Genomic DNA, 24261 nt, shown 5'->3' on the forward strand with positions numbered 1-24261 from the left:
GTTGGATCAATGGGTTGTGCATATATGTTTATCTCTCATGAAAATTTAGGCTTTCATCAATTATTTAAAAACTTTTTTTAATAAATTATTACAATTCATATAATAGCTTAAATTATATTCTAAATTTCCAAATCCATCAAAACTAATTCTTAAAACACCAAAATCAATCAAACTAAAAAAAACTAAAATATGAAGAATATATAAAATAAGCGCGTGCGCACACACACACACACATATATATAGTAGGTCGGGTTAGGTCAAATGGGTTAAAAAAACTATCAACCTGAACCCAACCATACTTAAGGTTTAAAAATAAAATTCCAATCCAACCCACAAAAACCAACCTAAGGTGTCGAGTTGGGTTGGATTGGGTCAGTTTTATTGGGTTGGTAAGTTTGATGCACACCCCTAATTAATGGAAAGGTAAACTACATATTTAGTCCCTAGTCTTTATACCTTATTTCAATTTGGTCCTTAACCTTTCAACTGTGTCAATTTGGTCCCTAATCTTTTAGTGTCGTGTCAATTTAGTTCTTGCTATTATATATTGGATGGAAATTGTTTACATGGCAAACGGCCAAAATAAAATTTTAGTTTATTATCACATCAACGGAAGCTTTTTTTTTTTGGTCATTAGACACGTTATTAATTTTCACCCAAAAGATAACTGTAGGGATTAAGTTGACACAATACTGAAAGTTTAGGGACCAAATTGATACAATTGAAAGGTTAATGATCAAATTGAAATATAATGTATAGGATAGGGTCTAAATACGTAGTTTACCCTTAATGGAAAGTGTACTTGATTAAAAGTGTACTTGATTTTTTTAATAAATTATAAATTATTCACTGTGGTTTGTCACTGTAATAATTTAATCAAAAAAATATTTTTTATAGGTAGATATTGGGAGAGTGGGAGTAGGAGGTAGCATTCAAATCACATAAACGCTAGTCCACAAAATTTCTATTACTACATTTACTAAATCCTTATAGTATGTTTAGATGAAATTTCTATTGCTACATTTACTAAATCCTTATGGTATGTTTAGATGAAGGGAAAAAGTGTGTAGAAGGAATATAAAACAATTAGGGTCTGTCCGTTTGGGGTGAAATTAGGGAAGATGGAAAATAGAGAGAGGAAAATGTTGTTTTTCACAGTTCGTTTGGGGAAGGAAAATAGGAAAGAGAGAAAACCCGGGAGAAAGTTTTCTTTCCGGACTCACATTTTTTTTCCTCCAAAATCAGGAGGAAAATCTGAGGAGAAAAGTGCTATAGTAATACTTTTACAAAAATGCCCTTTTCCCACTTATTTTTTTTCAACGTTCTCTTCTCTCTCTCTCTCTCTCTCTCTCTCTCTCTCTTTTTAACGTGGCCTGATCTATTCAACGTTCTTTTTTTTTTTTTTTTCAACGTGACCTGATCTATTTTTTTCCAACGTGACCTGATTTTGTAACCACCTTTTTGCTGGTTACAAAATCCTTTGCCCAATTAAATTTATATGTACACTATTATAATTTTTACATTATAATAATATAAATTTATATATATGATGTGATAAATTTTATATTATGTAACGAGTACAAATAAATCTATTTCTAACAAATTATGTAACAAAGATATAATAGTCAATTTATATAAATTACATTTTATATCCTTCCCTTTTTTTCTCCAACCAAATAAAAGAGTTTTCCACCCTCCTACTTTTCCACCTCTCCAATCGAACACACAAGAGGAAAAACTAAGTATTTTCCATCTTCCCACTTTTCCACTCTTCTAACCGAACGGACCCTTAGGTTTTTCATCTGAAATAGGCATTAAATGTTTCACATTTTTCATCCAATATAGTCTTGCCTACACATTGTGTAGCACATTACACGTGTGAATTAATATTTCTTTTAGATGGAAGCCTAACAATTTTATTTTAGTCTAAACTTTAAGATTTTCAATGTAGCAATTGAAAATCTTGTTGACGAAAAGGTGACGGTTTCACAATAATATTAATTTGTAAATTTTTTTTTTTTTGATCTTAGATCTCTTATAGAGGTTTAAATATAGGATTTGACATTTTTTTAAGGCTTTTTTTCCCCAGTCATTTAGTTATATCATATGTATATCACATGAGTAGTGACCATTCGTTACTTCTAACATCAAGTTAAGGGAAGAATCTTAATTAAATCATTCAAGGAACAACGTAATGATTTGCCACCCAAAAAAAAAAGAGAGAGAGAGAAGAATAACTTAATAATTAGACAAATTAAAGAAACTATGGATAATCATATTCATACGTGGACTTGTAAAGCTATATAAGGTTGGGTAATTATTGGATACTCCCGAAATACCATAAATGTATACTCTTCATTCTCACATAGTTGTGAGTCTCACTAATTAAATTCATATTCAATAATTCATGCATAAGGGTAAGGAACTTTGGATGAACTAATGCGAATCAGTGTAAACCTCGTGGAACCCACAATTTATGTGAGAGGAGAGAATATACATATATTGTACTCCTAGAGTATTCAATAATTTTCCAATGAGGTTTAGGACATTTGGTATTTAACATTCAAAATTGTGAGAAAGGAAGGAATATACATTTATTGTACTACCGGAGTATTCAATAATTTTCCAATGAGGTTTAGGACATTTGGTATTTAACATTGGAAATGCTAACGAATGCTCTAAAGGCAATCGTTAATAATGTATTTAAATAAAGTTTTTATGGGAAAAGAAAATAAAGCAATTAATGTATTGATAACTTTTTTCATTTTCCATAATAGTGATGTCAAAGTTTTTCTAAAATGGATTGTTAACAAATACTCTAAGGGCATTCGTTAGCATGACCCATTGTTAAAACATACAAAATACATGTTGAATTGCTTTTTGAGAATTTATTAAACTCTCAAAATCTCTGTGTTTGTCTCTCTCTCTCTCTTCTTCCTTTTTTTTTTTTTTTTTCCTTGGTACACAATTAGATAATTACACATTATAACAATAGGTTGAGGAGATTTTAAACCCCAACCATTTTTGTAAGAAACACGAGATGTCCAATAAGTTACAAGGTTCTATTGGCCACCATGTTTGTCTATAATTATTAATTTGTGTTTTTATTGTTTTAACATGAGAATCGGTAGAAAAATTTTACAACATTTCGAGAGTGCAATAGTATCATACTTGCTCATTTCATATGAATAACATGTCTTATCATATATTTGATTAATACAAGATTATTATACTCATTAAGTATTGTATAATTACACATTATCATTCACATCAACTAATCTTCTTCAGTATCATTCATTCCTAATCAATCAGAGGGAATACATATTTTTTGCTATGGAGGCAAGTAATAATTCACTAAGCACTTTATTTGTAATATTTTAAAGGGACTTTATCTGTAAAATTATATGCCAAGCAAGTGACACAGAAGATCTCGCAGTGATTGGTGCCCTAGGAAATGACCCAAAAGCCAAAATATAAAGCAAAGGAAGGGACACCCCTATTCCTAGAGGGGCCAACATGTTTGAGGCAATTTCCAGTGGTTCATGAACCACCCGATAACGGTGGTCTCATCCATTAGAAAAAGTTGATATCCCATAAACGAGAGAATCTTCTAAAGTGGATCAATCACTTCAGAGATACAAGAACACCACAAGCAAAATGATAGATGTTTTCAATATTTTTTTTTAAAGAAACACACTACACACATAAGGAAAATTCTTAAGTTATTATAAATTTTGCAAAATGTTATGACAAAGATTTTTTTTTTTTGTTTTTGTTTTGAGAAAACATAATATATGAAGTTTATAATTATTTTCACTAACACGCACAAGCAAAATGTTAAAGCCATTATTAATTTTACAAATTAATATGACAATAAATGTAATGAGTAGATTTTAAAAATATAATATATTAATCTTCAAAATTATTTTTGTCCCACGTTGTTTAGTAATTGTCCCACATTGTTTAAGAGAGTGTGTTATAGTGTGTTTTTGTGTTAAAACTCATTTCATTCTTCTTCTCTGTGTGTTTGTTTCTAAAAAAAAGATTTACTTTTTTATTATCAATGACATTGACAATTTGACGCATCAATTTGTAAATGTTATATCATAAAATATATTAGTATTTCTATGATCACTCATCTTACAAATGATTTTATAATTGTTGGATAATTGATTCTTAAAAAAAAAAAAAAATGTTGGATAATAAATTATCAAATTGTAGGCCTAAATGAATATTAATAAAAACTTACCAATTCAACTATTTAAAAAAGTACTGTAAAATTTGTTAGTGGTAAATGTATCAATATCATTCTACTAGTACCTTTGTCAAGTTGAAATAACAACAATGTCTCGCCATTCCCTCTCACTTGCAGTTGCAGGCATAAACTCAGCGAATAAAATGCTATTGTGGTAACGTCGAAGTAAGTAAGGGGGTGCAACTTTATTTTGTTCATTAAAAAAAAAAAAATCATACAACTAGCCGTCATTTGATTGGAGAATACTGAGCTGAGCCTATAGGTGGAGTGTACATCAGATAATTTGGCACATGTTTGGTGTTTGACCGAAAGAGGCCACGTGAGCAATGATGTTGCTCCAAAGCATCATGTCATCATCATCCAATAGCGAACGACAAAAACCCAAAAAAAAAAGAGAAGAAAGAAAGAAGAGGAAAACGTTGAGTGAAAAAAAGTGGCGTTGAATTATAGTGACAAGTTCATGTGATGTGAAATGCAGTAGTGGTGGACTGGCAGTCTGGCACCTAAGAGCTAAGACGCAAGTTACCGAGAGAGAGAGAGAGAGATAGAGAAGACGACACACACACAAATCGTACCACACTCATATCGCACCCCAACATTTTTGGATTTTGGGGATTTGCCAATTTTTGCCATTGCTACGATGCTCCAGGTCAAGGGGTAATAATTTGTTGGACATCGGGGGAAAAAACAAGCAAAGATAAATAGTAATAAATATGTAATAATAATATGTCAATTATTTTTTTAATATAAGATAAAATTTTATTTTAATTTAATTTAAGTGTATATATGTGTAAAAAATTTTTTTAGAGACTTGAATATGAGCTCTTGCCCCTACACTCCACAAACACTTATACTTCTGGAGTGACTATCACACCAAATATGTGCAATGATAATATATCAATTATATTGAATCGTCTGTTACCATGATTTTTTTAATCTTGTTTAAAATTTTCTTAGGGATTATCAAAATGTGATTGGTTTATCACCTTTTATTATAAATGTTAATTCTATCGTTTTTCTCAAATATATATATATATATATAGATGTTAATAATTGTGATTTTTTCTATAAAAAAATTTAATTGTTAATCTACCAATTAAAAAGTTGCATTTTCCGCATTTGAAGTTGGAAATTGGAATGACAAAATTACGCTATCCTTCTTGATCCACCTTACTCCACTTTACTTTGTATGTATTTTCCTTATCCCGAATAATTGACAGTGCAAGGACTAGTTTTTCTTGTCTTGCCCAGTCTTTTTTTTTTTTTGATGGGATTGTCTTGCCCAGTCTTGTCATGCCTTTTATGTACATATCTTGGTTATAATTTAGTTTTATTTTATACACGTTCCGTTATCATTTCCAAAACATTTGTCTATCTTTTTTACTTAAGACTACCATGGTTACCTTTTCTCTTTATGTTTTAATTTTAACTCATCAATGTTAGAACTATCTCATTAAGATTAGTAAAATACTTGTAAACTCAACTTATCATGTTCCCGCACTGCATTGGTTTTTCCCATTCTAAAGATGGGATAGAGGACTCATAATTTAATCCTGCCTCATCCCATTGCCATCCTTGATTTGCAATCATGCTTTTAAATTTTGCATGTCATGTTTTAAATAGTAGACTGTTTTTTTGTTGAATTAAAAATAAAACCTATAAAATATAACTATAACCTTAATATGAAAAACATTGAAATTTTTTATTTTTTATTTTCTCTTTGTGTTTTTTGAAGATAATTTTGCTCTAGTTAAATTAGTTTAGAGTTATTTTCCCCGAACCAAACTTTGTTCTTCTCTTGACTTTTGGCAATGACTACTTATTTTTTATTCATCTTTCTTATCTAACAGGAATCTAATAGAAGTGAAATACATATTATTTCTTTTCAAAAACAAAAACACACACATTTCAAAGAGAAGGAATGAAATTATAATACAAAAACACATCACAAATCCCACTTAAAAGCCAGGGTAACTTTCAAATGAAAAGTAGGACAACTTATATTACTCATAACACACTCTTAAGTAATGTGAAATAATTACTTTTTTCTTTGTTAGTAAAATCACACACAAACACATGAGAGAAGGGATGGAATTTTAACATAAGAACACACCACAAAACTCCACTCAACAACCAAAATCATTTTTTAAGAAAAGTAAGACAAATTATACTACACATAGTACACTCTTAATAAGAGATAATTACTTATATTTTTTGAGAAACAAACACACAAACACATGAGAGCGGAAATGGAATTTTAACACAAAGTAAAGGTACTCCACAAACTTCACTTGATTCATATGTAATTTTTATAAATGCCTTATTCTTTTCCATCCTCCCCATATTAAACCAACGATTAGATTTATATAAAATTTGTATTTCTATTTTTATAATTGAGTTACTTTTTTTAATATTACGTACACAATAATCCAAAATGCCAGTATGCCACTAAAGATATCTATAAAGATTGAAGAGAGCACTTTTGTTTCTCCATCTTTGCCCAAGTATTCTATTGTAGCATTCTATCATTTTCAAAGTTTAGCAATGCACTTTAATCTACTACCCAACCTTTATATTTACTGAACCTCTAATGCACGTGCACCACAATGCTTGAGCAGATCACAACAAAAAGTACAAAAATGAAAAATTTCACAACACCTTTTTTTTTTTTTTTTTTTTTTTCAAGAAGAGAGTTTTAATCTATAACATTTGTCCTTTGATGATTTTTTTTTTCATTATCAGACTAAGACATTAGTCGGTTTTTAGTATAGGAAGAGATTGAACCTTAGATTTTTTATTTAACAACCAAAGACTTTACTAGTTAAGTCACCACACATCTTTTAATTTGCCTACTACCTCAAACATGCGTCATTAAAGATAAAATTACAAATTGAGGTGGATCCAAGTGTGAGGCGATTGATAATTTAGGTGATCACGGTAAAATTGTTGTGACCCTAATTTTATTGATGTTGAATATTAAGATGAGCCATAAAATACACTTGTTAAATTAATAAAAGGATTCATGCATCTTTAAAAGAAGTTAAATAGTAAATTAAATTATAAGTTTGAGCACTCAAATTACTAGTCGAACTAATTGAAACCCCATTCTAGAGCTTCAATAAAATGTTTATTGCTTCTTTTTTATGAGAAGAAAAATTGTTGAGTACTTATAAATTATACAAAGTTCTCCATTTATAATTTGGTATTGACTAAGTATCAATCAAATTAATGGTTACTATATAAATTATTAAAATTTTCAATCAAATTATATCTTAATCAGATCAAATATCAAATCTTTTTGGGTCGAATCAAGATCTTTAACGCAATCCATAATCATCTTTGAATATTCAGCCAAATGCTATTTAGGCTTTGTAGTTGCTTGAGTGTCAGCTGGTTGTTGTTTTTGTTCGTAGCTTGCTTCTTGTAAAAGGATAATGTTATTCTTTGTTGTTTAGCATATGTTTGGAATTTTTTTTTTTTTAGAATTGATTTATTACATTTTTAAAAAATAAATTACTTAAAAATATAACTATACCTAATTTAAAAAAAAATGTTATAAATAAAACTTGTTAGTAAACATATTTTCTCTCTAAAAAAGAAATTGGTGTTTAAAAAAAAAACAAATTGACCGTTAGAATAAAAATTAGCGGAATTTGAAAAAGAATAAAATCAAATGACAAAAAAGGAAATTTTTATTTTTTTATTTTTACTTAATTAGGAGAATAGTCAAAACTCAAGCTTACGTTACATCTAAGATAAAGAGAGAAGACAGAAAGATATAGAGAGAGATGGGTTTAATTTTTAAAGTTTAAAATTTTAAAAAAAACAACACAAAAACAAATACAAATATAAATACAAATTTAGAATTAACGAACTAATCAACGCTATTTATTCCTAATTTATTTTAATGAAATTCACTGCGACCACCTTTCTCAAAACTCAGAAACTTTTTTACCATCTCTCAAATTTTTTTTATTCTCTCTATCTCTTGCTACTGTATTATTTTTTTTCAAATAAGTAATAAAAATACCACGTGTCAACACATCAACCGTCTGATTTCTCAAAAGCCTGGCCCTCCCAACCCCAAACCAAAAAGGGAAAAAAAAAATCAATTTTTGTTGTTGTAAATTGTAATTGTTGTTGTTGTTGTTGTTTGCAGGAGATGAGGGTGTTGTTATTGTTGTTGTAAGAGTCTTCCCCTTTTCATCACTCTGTACACTTACGCCTCCTCTTTTCTTTCCTTTCTTGAATTCTTTCTATTTCCATCTTTCCTTTCTCTCTCGGTCTCTCTCTCTCTGTCTCTTCCATGTGACAATGCTGAATTCCACGGGATTCCTCTTCTTCTTCTTCTTCTTCTTCTTACAATTCCTTCATCTCTAAAACGATAAATAAAAACCCTCTCTTCTTTACTCCTCTCCCACTTTCCCACTCTTTCCTTATCATTCCTTTTCCCTGGAAATTCATTTCCACTACCTTTTCCCTTTTCCCCCCCTCAAATTCCAATTATTTTTTCCACGTCGTATTAGCATCTGGAAAATAAACTGAGTTTCGTAAAATTGTGGTGTCAAATTGTGAAACTCCGAGATCTGGAAGCTGCTTCTATTGAGGATCCGAATTGTTGATCTGTTTTTTTTTGAATTCGTGCTGGTTCGGATTTTCCGGTTTGGATCCGATCGACGGAGAAACAGCGCCATCAGATGGCGCTGTTCAGACGGTTCTTTTACCGGAAGCCGCCGGATCGGCTTCTCGAGATCTCTGAGAGAGTTTACGGTACCGTTTTGCTCTCTTCTTTTCCATTGTTTTTTTTTTCTGAGCTTCTCGTTTCCTTAAGAGCTAAAATTCAATGATTGAAGTTGTGGAATTGCTATTTTTATTTGGTGATTGATTGTGCAATTTAGGTTTTTTTTATTTGTGAGCTTCTGTACTCGGAGCTAGCATTGCATTTTGAAACAATGTGTAGTGATTAATGCCATTGATTTTCCAATTTTTGTTTTTGGTGATGTTGGGAAGTAGTTTGCTACTTGTTGAGAATTTTTTTTTTTGGTAATTTTCTCTTATACAACAAAATTGTGAAGGTAGAATTTGAGTGTATATCTAGGGCTTTAGATTGAGTTTATCAGAGTATAATGTAGCTTGTGCTAGTAATGGAGCTTAATTGTGGAGCAGAGTGACTGTAATTCATGTTTATGAGTTTGGATTGATGAAGTAAGCAAGCTCTTGCAAATGAGCTCTAGCTCAAATGGTAATGGTAGCAACTTGCTTTGTAAGAGCAAGGTCGGGACTTCAAAACCCGCTGGGTGTGCGTGTGTAACTGACAACAGATTAGTTAGGGTTGGCCACATTTAAGTAACGCACTAGGTGTGTGTAACTTACCAATAAAAAAAAATCATAGGTATGAGGGAGGGATGGAAGTTGCTCTTGAGAAGTAGACCTGAAAAAGATGAATAGGAACGAGCTTAGGAAAAGTAAGCAACCGTTCAGAAGATTATCAGAAATGTGGATGGTTCTGCTGTGAATGCATGATGCTTTCCGTTTCCTTTTAATAATTTTAACGCTGAGGGTGTTCTTTTGGTGCTAGTGAGAGCAGTAATTTGGTGGGTAAATTCTTAGAAAAGTTTAGCACGGTCTGGATCTTCGTGAGCGTTCCCTTGAAAACTGTTTTATGTGTGTGTCTTAAAAGAAACTTCTTCTGAGCACAAATGTTTAAGCTGTTCTTGTGTTTTCTATATCTGCAAGAGGATTTTATCATATTTTCCTTTCGATGGTCTTGTCAGTTTAGTTTAAATGTCTGGACTTTCTTCTGTTAGCCTTTATTTTACTTTTGAAGATGCTATTATGAATGATGGGTGCTGATTGTCTCATTTTTCGTCTTCTTCTTTTCTAGTGTTTGATTGTTGCTTCTCCACGGACGTTTTGGAAGAAGATGAGTACAGAGTGTACATGGGTGGCATTGTAGCGCAGCTACAGGACCACTTTCCGGATGCTTCTTTTATGGTGTTCAACTTTAGAGAAGGGGATAGGCGAAGCCAAATTTCAGATATACTGTCTCAGTATGACATGACAGTTATGGACTATCCTCGGCAATATGAGGGGTGTCCTCTGCTGCCATTGGAGATGATCCATCACTTCCTTCGATCAAGTGAAAGCTGGTTGTCGTTAGAAGGACAACAAAACGTGCTGTTGATGCACTGTGAAAGAGGAGGTTGGCCTGTGCTTGCATTCATGCTAGCTGGTCTTCTGTTATACCGTAAACAGTACAATGGGGAGCAGAAGACTCTTGACATGGTCTACAAGCAAGCACCTAAGGAACTTCTTCATCTTTTGTCTCCATTAAATCCACAGCCTTCTCAGATGAGATATCTTCAGTATATTTCCAGAAGAAATTTGGGTTCTGATTGGCCTCCATCAGATACACCTTTACTTTTGGATTGTCTGATACTCAGAGTTCTTCCACTTTTTGATGGGGGAAAAGGTTGCAGGCCTGTTATACGTGTTTATGGTCAGGACCCTTCAACACCTGCTAATAGAAGTTCTAAGCTTTTGTTTTCGACATCAAAGACGAAAAAACATGTGCGACACTACCTACAGGTAATTTCTATGTCACGACATTAAACTGAAAGGTGATTTCACCACATATAAAAGTGTTCTTATGAACTCTAACAGCAGGCAGAATGTGTGCTGGTGAAAATTGATATTCACTGCCGTGTTCAAGGGGATGTTGTTCTTGAGTGCGTACATTTGGATGAAGATCTGGTGCATGAGGAATTGATGTTCAGACTAATGTTCCACACAGCCTTTGTGCGATCAAGTATTCTGATACTCAACCGTGATGAAATTGATGTTCTGTGGGATGCCAAGGATCAATTCCCCAAGGACTTCCGAGCAGAGGTAAGTTATTGTTATTTCTCTGTGAATGTTCTTTTCTGAAGCTGTAGGAGTTGAATTCATTCTCATGTGTATCAGGTACTTTTTTCGGATGCTGATGCTGTTGTGCCTACTCTTACCACAGTCGTAGCCAGTGAAGATGGAAATGAGATGGAAAGTGCTTCACCTGAGGAATTTTTTGAGGTTGAAGAGATATTTAGCAATGTAGTAGATGGGCAGGAAGGGAAGGGGGATTATAATAATGTGGGTCAGGACAATATACCGGGTGATACGGATAATAAAGAAGTCTGGAAGGAGGATTTGGATCCTCATACATTTCAAGACTGTGCATCGGATGATGGAACTCACAAACAGGATGGAAAGGTGGATTCCGCTATTGATGCAGTGAAGGACATTGCCGTTGATGATGTGAAGTATAAGCTGGATGAGCAGGTGGATTTTGATCTTCATGTGGTGAAAGACATTGCTGTTGATGATGGTGATATCAAGTTAAATTCAGTGGTAGCTGATACTGATGTGCAAACTAAGGAAGTGACTGAAGATTTGTCTGGCAAATTGGAGAGGATGCAAGACAGAGGTGATGGAGAAAAAGCTGTTACACAGAAGGATTTAGATTCCAACGTTCCCCAAGACAAGTTGATTGCTGATGTCCCTAAACAAAAATCTGATAAATTACTGTCTACTGCGCCTAGGAAATTAGCTACTGTAAATACAAAATCAGCTGCAGATACAGTTTCCAAACAAAAGACTAAACTGCAAGAACCTCAAGGACCTCATGTAAAACTAGCAAAGCCAAATGCAATATCTAGGTGGATCCCTACTAACAAAGGGTCTTATACTAATTCAATGCATGTTTCATATCCACCTTCAAGATATAATAGCGCGCCAGCTGCTCTTGGCAGTAATGCTCCTTCGAAGGATTCGAATGCAGGTTCCAAATCAAAGACATCTGCTGTTAATGCTACCCCTGCCTCTGTGGTTTCAAATGATGTGGGCAATGAGCTGAAAAGTCGAAATGTGGATCCTGTGAAGCCTTCAGACTCTGCACGAGGGAAAGTTGCTTCCTGCACACCATCATTATTACCACCAATTCAAGAGAAATATTCTTCCTCACCATCTCAAGAACTGCATCTTAGCCCACTGCAAGCACTGCCCCCTCCTCCTCCTCCTCCTCCTCCACCTCCACCTCCACCTCCACCTCCGCCATTTTCTAACATATATTCATTGTCTACTTTGCCACCCAGGCCTTCACCACCTTTACAACCTTTGCAGGTAGTTGCTAGACCTCCTCCTCCTCCTCCTCCCCCTCCACCTCCACCTCCACCATTGCCTCCTTCAATCATGGGTAATGTTGTGTCAAAAATTTCCCCACCTCCACCTCCACCTCCACCGCCTCCTCTACCTTCACTGCTTTCATCATCTAATAAATACAACATTGGGATTGGTTTACACCACACAGCTCCTTCTCCTCCCCCTCTTCCCCCATCTAGTAGGCAAAATAGTACTATTGCATTTGAAACAGTGAAAAGTTCTCCAGCTCCTCCTCCTCCTCCCCCTCCTCCACCACCTCCCCCCATGCGTGGTACTCCACCACCTCCACCACCACCTCCTCCTAAGTATGGATTTCCATCTCCACCTCCACCTCCACCTCCTTCACGTGGAGGTCCACCACCACCACCACCACCACCACCACCTCCACCATTTGGAGCTTCACCTGCACAGCCACCACCAATGCGTGGAGCTCCACCTCCACCACCTCCCCCACCTCCTTCAGCACATGGAACCCCACCACCTCCACCACCACCACCTCCTTCAGTGCCTGGAGCACCGCCTCCTCCTCCACCACCTCCAATGCGTGGAGTGCCGCCTCCACCTCCTCCTCCAATGCGTGGAGCACCCCCCCCACCACCACCTCCTTCAATTCGTGGTGCCCCACCTCCTCCTCCGCCCCCTATAGGCCGAGGCGCACCTCCCCCACCTCCCCCATTGCATGGAGCACCACCTCCTCCACCTCCTCTAGGAATTCGTGCACCTGGTCCTCCAGCTCCACCTAGACCTCCAGGTGGTGCACCACCTCCTCCTCCACCATTTGGTGCCAAAGGACCAAATACTGGAGCTGATGCAAGAGGCCTACCTTCTGGGAGAGGGCGTGGACTATCACGTCCTTTTGGGATGGGGGCAACTGCTACAGCTCCTCGAAGATCCTCCTTGAAGCCTTTGCATTGGAGCAAGGTAACCAGGGCTTTGCAAGGAAGTTTGTGGGACGAATTACAAAGATATGGAGAGACTCAAATGTATTCTAACTTCTCTTGCTGATCCAATCTTTTACTTGCTTTTTACATGACAGATTTATTTTTCTTCCTTAAATATTGTATAGCTTCAATTCCAAAAGATTATATATTTACCTTTTTCACTTTTTAATAGTATTCTTCCTTTCATGATCAGTATTTTTGTGTCCTATTATCTTAGTGCACCAGGATTTGATGTGTCAGAGTTAGAGAGCCTTTTTTCTGCAACAGTTCCAAAACCTGCTGATGCAGGAGGTAAATCTGGGGCGCGACGCAAATCTGTTGGATCCAAAACTGAGAAAGTCCACCTGGTAATCTGATATAATGTTGATGGTATAGAAATTCAATTCTTGATTTTTTGTTCGTTTGTTTTTATTTTTGTTTTATTTATTTATGTTCTGTTTACTTAAACACTTTCATCTGATCTCAGATCAAGTTAAAAGTTCTATTCTTGTGTGACTTATGGCTGAATCTTGATCTGAGCCAATTTTCAATATTAAATACTTCAATAATTGCATCATCAAATAGCTATAATTCAACAGGAGGAAAAAATCATATCATGTCTAGTTTCTGGCATAAGGAATTTAAAGAATAGCCACTTCTTTTTAGCTGTCAGATTGTGAGAAAAGAGCTACAGTTTAGAACTCAATTTTTTTTCTTGAGTATTCCTCCGTCCTCTTTATCAGAATTTTGATCCCTCTTTTGTTGATAGGTAATACAAATGACACTCTCATATGGGATTAAAATAAACTAATCTCTGATATTTCACCAAATTTTGATGAGATATTAAAATAAATTAATCTTTGATATAGCGCGTTTTTGTGGAGTTGGAAGTATTATTTTTTGAGAGTGTGTTGTTCGAGGGGTCTTGTCTTGTCAGAACTAGTGAGGAGTACTCCATTGTAGATTTCATTGGCTCTCTTTCTTTTAAAGCCTAATCTTTTTTCCTTGTAATTCTTTTGGTTAGTTTATGTATAATCCTGTGTACATGAGCTTCCTTTTTTCAATAAAGTACTTGTCATAAAAATGTACATGCACATATGATTCAGAAGAACACTATATGTACTGTTAGCCACACCAACTTTGTAAATGCAAGAAAATTAATATTTACATCATGCTTTTCTTATGCTCAAGAAAGTATTAATGGTATATGTTGGAATTTTTTTATTTTACTTCAACATATTTTGAATGAAAAAAGAAGGCATACAATAGATAGATGATAGCAAGAATAGTATATGTTGGATACAAAAATATATTTGTATTCCTTTCTTCCACTCTATTGGTGGTAGAATTCATTAGTGGAAATTTTCGCGATTTGTATTGGTGATGCTTGTTAGGTGTTGATGATTAAAGCTGAATTTATTGTGAAACACTTTTGCATTAAGATGTTCTGATATTATATCTCTTGTTATTAATAAAGTTACGCATTATGGATTGTAGATTGATTTGAGGAGAGCCAACAACACTGAAATTATGCTCACAAAAGTTAAGATGCCGCTTTCTGATATGATGGTAAGCTCTCGTCCCCATGTAACTGTTTTTTTTTGTGTGCGCGCGCGCGTGTGCGGGCGTGAGCTCGTGTGTGTGATTTGTAGAGGAAGACACGATTCTTTCTGAGATAGATTTTTTTTTATAGGTAATGAAATTTTTTTTTAATTGAAATCTCTGAGATAGATACATGATGTTTGATGCGAAATATTTTAACTCAGTATTTGTATGGGGGAGAGATCAACGGCAGACCCACATTCCATGAGATGCACCCACTGAAACTTCAAGAATGACACATATTTATAGGAAGGACTTACGTTTTTTCTACAACTGTACCTATTGGAAACATTTTTATAGGGCCAAATATCAGTTTTGTTAAAGAATTGGAACTTCTTTCATTTTTAAAAGCTTATGGATAGATTTGGGAAAAAATGTTTTTCTTAAAATGGTCCCAAACAAAAGGGTAAATGAATGGCTTGTTTGTTATCTTGAGTTGTAGATAGTAGCGTTTAGTATGCTGGTAAACGAAAGAATTATTGTTTTAAATTAATTTTAGGTATGTTTTAAACTCACTGATGGCTATGACTTATTTTTAAAATCAAAATGATCTGTGGTTCTGTAAACTGTTCAGTAAACTCATTGATGGTTGATCTGTGGTTCCATAAACTGTTCAGTAAACTTATTGATGGTTGAATTTGGCTGGTAATGTGTTTACTGAACATTGTCTCTAATGAGTATGAGCTAACAATCTATTGATTTGCATATGGTCAGGCTGCAGTTTTAGCATTGGATGAGTCAGTATTAGATGTTGATCAGGTGGAGAATCTCATAAAATTTTGCCCTACCAAAGAGGAGATGGAACTTCTCAAGGTGGTGATTTCACATAAATTATCATTTCCTTTTATTTTCTCTTAGCTTTTTAATTTTTTTTTTTAAAAAATTTTTAATTTAATAATTCTTTTCACATTGAAGATAGTTTTTGCCCTATATATTCGGTTAAGAGCATTTTTATTTATTTATTTTGTAAGTTACACACAAACCCGATGGGTCTTGAACCACAACCTCACCTATACGTAACTTATAAGGGGAGGTGGTGCTAGCTGAGCTAGAGCTAATTGGCTGTTTGGTTAGAGTATATAGTCTGTCACCATTTCTTTTCTTTATTGGATTTTGATTTCTTTGTATTATGTTTATTTAGGGTTACACAGGCGACATGGAAAATCTGGGAAAGTGCGAACAGGTCTGCAAAAGTTTTTTAGTTGACTAGATCTTGTTATTTGTTATTGGTTACTGAATCACAATCTTTAGGATCTTGTCAATCTGTTGTACTTTGATAAGTGCTATTCTTTATTAATTTATGTATTATTGTGTATCTCCTGCAGTATTTTACTAGTCATGTAACTATTCTGAATGGTGATATGGTCTTGTCTTTTTGTACATTATATTAAAATTATGTGAAGTCTCTCTCTCCACTGGAGGTTAATTTAACAGTGGATACTTTTCTCACTAAATTAGCATAAAAGTGCTCTGATGGTGGCTTTGGTCTCAAAATAGAAGTGTTTGCCCATCTGTTTTACTTGGTCATCTCTCTCTGTTCAATAAAGACTTTGTAGTAATCAAATGGAATCACGAGCTGCCTCTGTCATTTATGCTGTGTATACTGACCCCTTTAAGTGAGAAGTTTTCATGTGTTTAATTTTCATAAAATGTCTTCCAAATATAACTGTTTTTCTTATATATGATGTTCATTTAGTTGTGGCAATGTAACCTATTAAAAAAAAAAAGTTGTGGCAATGTCGCTTTCTTTTTTTTTGTTAGATAAAATTTGCATTTGATTTTATTTTCTGTTAATTATATGGTTGGGACATGTTGTATGAATATATTTATTATGTGTTTTTATGTTTCAGTATTTCTTGGAGCTGATGAAAGTGCCTCGGGTGGAGTCAAAATTAAGAGTATTCTCTTTCAAGATTCAGTTCAGCTCTCAGGTTTGGTGGTATCTGCAATGTTTGATTTAGATTTATTTTTAAATGTCATAGATTAGTCTTTGCTGTAGTTGTCTTATTGTTGAACTTTTTTTTGGGGGCAGATTTCAGAATTTAAAAAGAGTTTAAACACTGTAAACTCTGCATGTGAAGAGGTATGTTGCTAATGATTATCAATCATTCCAGTTCAGTCTATACTTTTCTCTTTTGATTTTAGGTACACTTTTGTTGGCTAATTAGGTCAGGAAATCAACGAAACTGAAGGAAATTATGAAGCTTATTCTTTTCATTGGGAATACATTGAACCAAGGAACTGCAAGGGGTAAGGATCTTCATTTTTATACTTCTTTTGTTAGTTCATTGTGTTTTCGAGGTTTTCTTTTCTATCTTGCTTAAGGAGGTTTATACACACTCCATTATGAAGAATTAGCTAATGTCATTACCAACAACCTCAGTTTCTTAGAAATTATGATGAGAAGAATCTTTTCATAAATTCTCTATACTACTATTTATTTAATACTATCTGGTGTTGACATGGTTGAGTATTAGTCTCTTGGTATTTACTGATAGTTGTTAAATGAACTCTTTTATGGTAATCTATGTGCAACCTTTTAAAGTAGGACTAAAATGGAGTACATGGAATGTAAGTTTAGTAAAAGCAGAAGTAGAGACAAAGGGACAGTACAACTTGATGACGAAGAGATACTAAAAAGCAAGAGTTTTTGATATCTTGGATCAATAATTTTTCTTGGATAAAAAATTCATAAAGATGGGGGGATTGAAGAGGATGTGAATCATAGGATAAGAGTAGGGTGGTTGAAGTGGAGGGGTGCATTAGGAGTATTGTGTGACCGCAGAATACCTATTATGTTAAAGGGAAATTTTTTATAAGACTGCTATATGACTGTCGACCAGCTATGCTCTATGGTATCAAATGTTGGGTGGTTAAGAAGCAACATATCCATAAAAGGAAATAAGAACGTTGAGATGGATAAGCGGGAATACACGGAAATGTAGGATTCAAAGTGAGGAAATCCTTTTAAAGATAGGGGTACTCCTATTGATGAAAAGATAGGGAGAGTTGAATGCCATAAATAACTTTAGTAGAAGTAATAAAAAATGACGTAATTTAGGGAAGTAATGGAGAGCATGATTTCAAATAGGATAGAATGGAGGAAAAAAATTCATGTGGTTGATCCAATCTAGTTTGTCAAGGAATCATAGCTGACCCCAATTTTAGGACTAAGGCTTTGTTATCGTTGTTGATGATGTGCAACTTTCGTTTCCAGAGGCTCATGCTTCATGCATGGGATATGTGAACAGTTGCCGAAATTAAAAATTGGGAAAGAAAAACCTAAACTTGTTCATGGATTCGTAGGTAGGATTTTTTTCCATCAAATAATTATTGTTGCAACAGTACCAATAAAATTTTTTTTGATAAGTAACTGTACCAATAAAAATTACTGTTATTGTTGTTTTTTGCATCCTACATGATACCCTATTCTTTGGGTGCTCTGTGAACTTCTTTGCATTGATGACATGTCTTTTTAGCTCTCAATGTATGGGATTTTTTAGAGTTGATTTGATGTCATTTTTTGTTGTTGTTGTCACCTTGCTGGCTAATCTAAATCATCAAATGATCCCAAATTATACAGGTTCTGCAATTGGGTTCAAGTTGGACAGTCTTTTAAAGCTCACTGACACGCGTGCTTCCAACAGTAAGATGACACTTATGCATTATCTTTGCAAGGTATGGTTCCTACATTTTTTTGTTATTGTTATGCATATTAATATCATTTTTGTGGTTCAGCAGAAGAGTGCAACCTGGGCCGAATTGGGTTGTTCATCCATGTGTTCAGGTTGAGCTGACCTAAATGATTTTGTAGATCAGTTCACAACAAACCAAGAGCATATGAACTGAACTAAATGAATTGAGTTATTTTAATTCAAGTTGAGTTGGTAGGGGTTGTAAAATGAGTTTTCACAAAATGATACGAGCCATACGACTGCTCAGCTCTCCAAAAAGATAAATGAAATGAATTTTTATAGTACTTTGTTGGATCATAGTAAACGATATAGCAACAAGCTTAAGGAAATTTTGGTTAGTTTGTTCTAGTGCCCTACTGGCTTTGGCGTAACTACTACTACTGGATTTGTGTTTTTCATACTAAGTTTTCTTGCACATAAGTTCCTTCACTGCTGACGTCTTTTGCTGGCAGTAATTCTTCTATGCCTAAATCTCCAATTTGGTTTTCTTGTCACTCAGCTCTTGGCTACTAATTCAGCGGAACTACTTGATTTTCACCTGGAATTTGTTAGCCTGGAAGCTGCAACTAAGGTACCATTTGTTTTTTTGTTCTTGATCTCAATTATTGTCTTGTTTACATTGTGTCTTTCTTCCTTGTAGATACAATTGAAGTCTTTAGCAGAAGAAATGCAAGCTATAATCAAGGGACTAGAAAAGGTCAAGCAGGAGCTGACTGCGTCTGAAAATGATGGCCCTGTGTCTGAAGTTTTCCGTAAGGTTTGTAGACTTTTTGTCAAGTGCTTATTCTTCAGTATTCTTTCTACTATCTATATATGTCCTGATGACATGTTTGTGCATTAACAACTTAGGGAAATACAAATATATGGGAGAAATTTAAGACAATTACTTGTTTTCAGGCACGTGTGGTAATTTGTCAGTCAAGTAGAAAGTCTAAAATTTATGCCTTGAAAATTTTGAATTATAATGTGTAAGAGGTTTTTTTTTTGGGGTGGGGGGGGGGGGGGGGATATGATGACCCTAAGCCTAACCTCTTACTTTAGGGCATGCATGGTGCTTGGACCTGATCCACTGACATCCTCAATACCACTAGGCTAAGATGCTATTATTATCTAGAGCTGATAATTTTCTATATGTAGTTTACCTTTTCTATTGATAATATGAAATTTTCTGTAATAGTTCATCTATATTCTTTGATCCTCCAAACTTTTGGGACTAAGGCTTGCTCGATGTTGTTGTTATGTGTTATTATTTGATTGCATAAGTACTTTTTTACATACTCTCTCCATCCCAATATAAAGGGGGTTATTTCATTTTTGGATTGTCTCAAAGCATATGGAAATTTCTAAAACTAAAAGCCTTTATCAATTCAGCTTCCTATCAAACCCTTAACTATGAATCTAGTTTTTTTTTTTTTTTTTTTTTTGGGGGGGGGGGGGGGGGGGGGGGTTGCAAACTTCCAAATATTTTGGGATATATGGGTTGATTAATTTACTTACAATTCATATACCCTTGTACCACTTTGAATATGTAATCTTTTCATTTCAGTGTTCCTTAGTCCAAAGGTCATCCAACTATGAAGTACATCCTTTCCCAAGATTATGGCTTTGCTGCATATCTATTCTATTTTGTGTTTATGGTGATAGATATATTTCTTTTCCCATGTATTTTTTGCCTACTGTATTTATTTACAGATAACAAAGATTAGGTCATTAATGACACTGTTATAATTCAATGCTTCAGGCATTTGATCAGCAATGATGCTTAGATTCAAATGTAGTTATAATATTTGGGGAATGTGGTGGTTGTTGTGGGTCTTTGTTGCAAAACATTTGACCCTGAGGTTTCTTTTTGTCCCTTAGAAAGTCCTTTTAAGTCATATCATTTGACTTGTAAAAAATGTTATCCGTTGATTTCCATTTGCCATAGAATATGCACATTTTTTTATCTTTGGATTTTCTTGTATTTTTTTATTTTTTTTTACATCCAATGCCCCAGTTGGTTGGGGCGGTTGATTACTTGATTTTGGTGGGGGCATGGGTGATATCTCCCTGGGCCCACCATTTTGGGGTGTTTTGTTTTCTCCCCAAATTAGGGAGAAAATGGGGGAGAAAGAGGGCCTTATATGGGAATTTACCAATATGCCCCTCTCCTCCCTCCACATTAATTTCTTCTTCTTCTTCTTTTTTTTCCTTATAAACTATTAACTTTTTTTTAATATAATCGGGGCATGAGAGTAAATTTATATACAAACACCATTTTCTATCCTCTCATTTTTCTTCTCAATCAAACAAAATAGTTTTCCATCTTTCCACTTTTCCATCCCCAACCAAATACATATGAGGGAAAACTAAATCTTTTTCATTCTCACAACCAGACAAAGCCTTACAATTCTTATATTTTATTCCAGACATTGAAAGAATTCATCAGCGTTGCTGAGACAGAGGTGGCATCTGTAACAAATCTATACTCTGTGGTGGTAAGTTGATATGATGTAAACTACTATTTTGAATACATCATCTAATGAAGTGAATAGTTCATTACATTTCTTGAATATTCCTTTGGTGGACAGGGAAGAAATGCAGATGCACTTGCATTATATTTTGGTGAGGACCCTGCCCGTTGCCCATTTGAGCAAGGTAAGTTATGGATATGACATCTGTCCATTTTGTTGATTATAAAAGTGTGGGTATGTCTTACTTTTCCTTAAGAAAGACGAATAAGTTTTAATCTATTTTCATTGTATCAATAAGTCCTCTATTAGGACTTATTGGTCTTTTCCTAATAGTCAAATGGACTAATCCATACTTATACCTTAATGATTGGATGTATAATTTTTGCTAGAAAGAATTTGGATGCTTCCTTAATATAATTAAGCGATTGTATGTCTTGGATGTACCTAGGGAATTTACATCTTTCCTGACATTTCTTCTTTTTCTTTTGTACCACATGTATTCATGGAGGAGCCATAATGCATCCTCTAGATTATGGGCCAATTTTGTAAATAGGATTTCAAGTGGAGATAAGTCTTTAAAGACAATACAGGATTAATAACATTGATATTACTGAATATAGAGGACTACATATATTGCTTGAGAGAGACATTTATTTTGTAAGTAAAAGTTTTATTAGGAAAGGAAAAGGGAATAACACATAATAGCATGTGTACAAGCCCTTTCCAAAGAATACAACTCACAAAGAAAGATAGTCGATAAAATCAACAGAAGACAGAGAAGGGATTCTGCTTAGAGCACACATCCAACCAAACATGGTCTGCAATATATGCTCTTTGATAGCATAGGCAGGACGTTTGCCTCTATCTAAGATCCTCCTATTTCTTTCGTACCACAGATTCCACATGATGCACAAGGGCAAGGCTTACCATACCTGAGCTCGGCTGTGCTGTTGAAACTAACCTCTTGCCGACACTCCAACAGCTCAACCACAGATTTGGGTATTCCCCATGAATTTTACACATACGACACCAATCAACTTTCAAAATGTGCCTCTTGTGGGTCAGAATTTGTTAGCGTTTTCCCATGGGCTAGCCATCCAGATACTCTTCTAAGGGAAAATTAAACCTATAGAACCCCTAAGGGCATCCTAGCATTAGCTCGCCGGGAACACTCATTTCTTTAATGGCATCCACATTGCTCTATCATGACCGGGAGAGGAAGGTAGATTATCATTAAAAAAAAATCAATGGATTGCAACTCCTAATCCTGAAAAAGGCTAGATGAAATGAGGACTCCAAATGCTGACCCTTTCCCTCAAATGGGTTGCTAGATGAGATTGAAGCCTTTTTGTCTAAGGCAAACAGGTTTGGGAACAAAACCTTAAGAGAGACCTATCACCACACCATATGTTTGTCTAAACCTAACCTTGGAACCATCTCAAAAGCAAGGGGGGGGGGGGGGGGGTTTTTTTTGTTTCTGTACAGATATACATATATTTTTACATATATATTGCATTCATTCATCATATATACAGGTATTCATTTTTTTTTTTTGTTGATAAACACATATACAGGTATACATACATATAAAAATTTATATCTGGTGCAAGATATTAATCTAATGGAACTTTAATTTAGTGGTGTAACCTTTTTGGTTTAACATAATCATGACCCATCATTTAAGAGAATCTAAATGATTTGATTCCCTCATTTGTTACTTCTGTGTGGTAATGGTTAAACTGAATGCTACATCAATAAATGCAGTTACTGCGACCCTCCTAAATTTTGTAAGGTTGTTTCGGAAAGCACATGAAGAGAATTGCAAGCAGGTTGAATTGGAGAAGAAGAAAGCTGACAAGGAGGCCGAAATGGATAAGGCAAAGGGCATTAACCTTACTAGGAGGGCAGCAAGATAGGTGAAGATTGACTTTTACCCACCCCTGCATACGAAATATAGCTCCTGCTATACAGCAGAGCTCTGCCCCAATGTTGGTAACTAGATGATGGCAAAGGAAAGCTTGTTTGGACAGTCGGAGCCTTTCACAATGCTTTAAATGATGCAGTAGTGCTCCTTGAGGTGCACAGTCCTTCAACTGTGCAGAAGTCTTAGAACAAGCTGATCTGATTTTCAATCAGATGATCATGGTCCATTGATAAATCACGTTAGATACCTTGCAGACAAGACCAAGCATCAACAAACACTGGGTCGTTGCCATCGTTGACCTAAGAAGCAGAGGTATCCCATGTAGGACGACTGCTATTGAGGTGATGGATTGGGCCCCTCTAGCACCATTATTGAGAAGTAATTCTTTAACCGTGGATCAGTTTTCATGATCGCATTGGTTTCTGCTTTCACCATTCATTTGGCGTTTTTTTTTTTGGCGCCAGAGCAGATACCTTGGGGATTGTAAAGTACAAAAGCCCAACTGTATCATTAAACCTTGTACAGAGCTCCCCTTAGAATTCATTCTTTCTCATGTAACATAAAAGTTAGTTTTCATTTTTGTTTTTTTTCCTTTTAGTTGAGATTTTGATAGGAACCACCCGTCACGAAAGATATTGTATAGGTGTCAGGTTGAGGAAGAGATGTTAGAAGTTAGAGGACGGGCTTTCTCTTAGTGTAATTGTAACATAAACAAAATATAGGCTGCGAGTAGAAATTGCTTGCTTCTTTCATTTGATTCATTGTTAAAATATTCTCATTCATTAAATGTCAAGGTTCTCGTATTTTCTCTCTTCCTCTCTGCTTGCACCTGAGTCTCAACTAGTATCGCCTTAGGTTATTCAGACTTTCATTTGTTATATTTTTCACTTGCGATGGAGTCTGCATGCTATACTATTTTCTGCATGTAAGTTGTGGATTAAAGAATTTAGCCTGCAGATTTACATATGAATAGAGCTATGCAAGCTCAAGCTTGTGCTGCCTTTTGTCCACCGACAGAAAGGGGATAAGAAAAAGGGGGAGGATTCTGTGGTTTCATCTCGTTTGGTCTTCTTCATTTTTTATGGGAAGTTCCTGTAGTTCTGTACTGCCTTGCCATTACGAGTACTAGTAGATTTCTTAATCCATCCTGTCTCTCTTAACAATTCGGTTGGAACCATTTATTTTAAGGACCTCTTAAGCTTCCGAAGGCTAAGCT

General features: G+C 34.8%; 1 protein-coding gene across 3 annotated transcripts; it reads left to right on the plus strand.

Annotated features, from left to right (window-relative positions):
* Positions 1–8423: 8423 nt before the first annotated feature.
* Positions 8424–23861, plus strand: LOC142631139 (formin-like protein 20). 3 transcript variants are annotated; one of them, XM_075805225.1, is made up of 17 exons: positions 8432–9025; positions 10140–10843; positions 10919–11143; positions 11219–13434; positions 13610–13739; positions 14869–14940; positions 15688–15786; positions 16115–16156; positions 16824–16904; positions 17006–17056; positions 17142–17223; positions 18557–18651; positions 19168–19239; positions 19309–19425; positions 21077–21145; positions 21239–21305; positions 22886–23861. In XM_075805225.1, the coding sequence occupies exons 1-17, from the start codon at positions 8953–8955 to the stop codon at positions 23035–23037; spliced, it is 4347 nt and encodes a 1448-aa protein (XP_075661340.1). In that variant the 5' UTR covers positions 8432–8952; the 3' UTR covers positions 23038–23861. The 3 variants fall into 3 exon arrangements, 2 of the variants coding, with proteins under 2 accessions (XP_075661340.1, XP_075661341.1); XM_075805226.1 differs by having other exon boundaries at positions 8433–9025; positions 10922–11143; XR_012843525.1 differs by lacking the exons at positions 18557–18651; positions 19168–19239; positions 19309–19425; ... (1 more) ...; positions 21239–21305; positions 22886–23861 and having other exon boundaries at positions 8424–9025; positions 16824–16909; positions 17142–17225.
* Positions 23862–24261: the final 400 nt, after the last annotated feature.

Source organism: Castanea sativa, chromosome 4 (genome assembly GCF_040712315.1).
Source record: "Castanea sativa cultivar Marrone di Chiusa Pesio chromosome 4, ASM4071231v1".
NCBI lineage: Eukaryota > Viridiplantae > Streptophyta > Magnoliopsida > Fagales > Fagaceae > Castanea > Castanea sativa.

Bases quoted from the DNA above. Each gene is read 5' to 3' on its own strand.
- LOC142631139 (XM_075805225.1), top strand. From the start codon at position 8,953: ATGGCGCTGTTCAGACGGTTCTTTTACCGGAAGCCGCCGGATCGGCTT. The intron at 11,144-11,218 runs GTAAGTTATTGT...CATGTGTATCAG, and splicing joins CCAAGGACTTCCGAGCAGAG to GTACTTTTTTCGGATGCTGA. The intron at 13,435-13,609 runs GTATTCTAACTT...CTATTATCTTAG, and splicing joins AGATATGGAGAGACTCAAAT to TGCACCAGGATTTGATGTGT.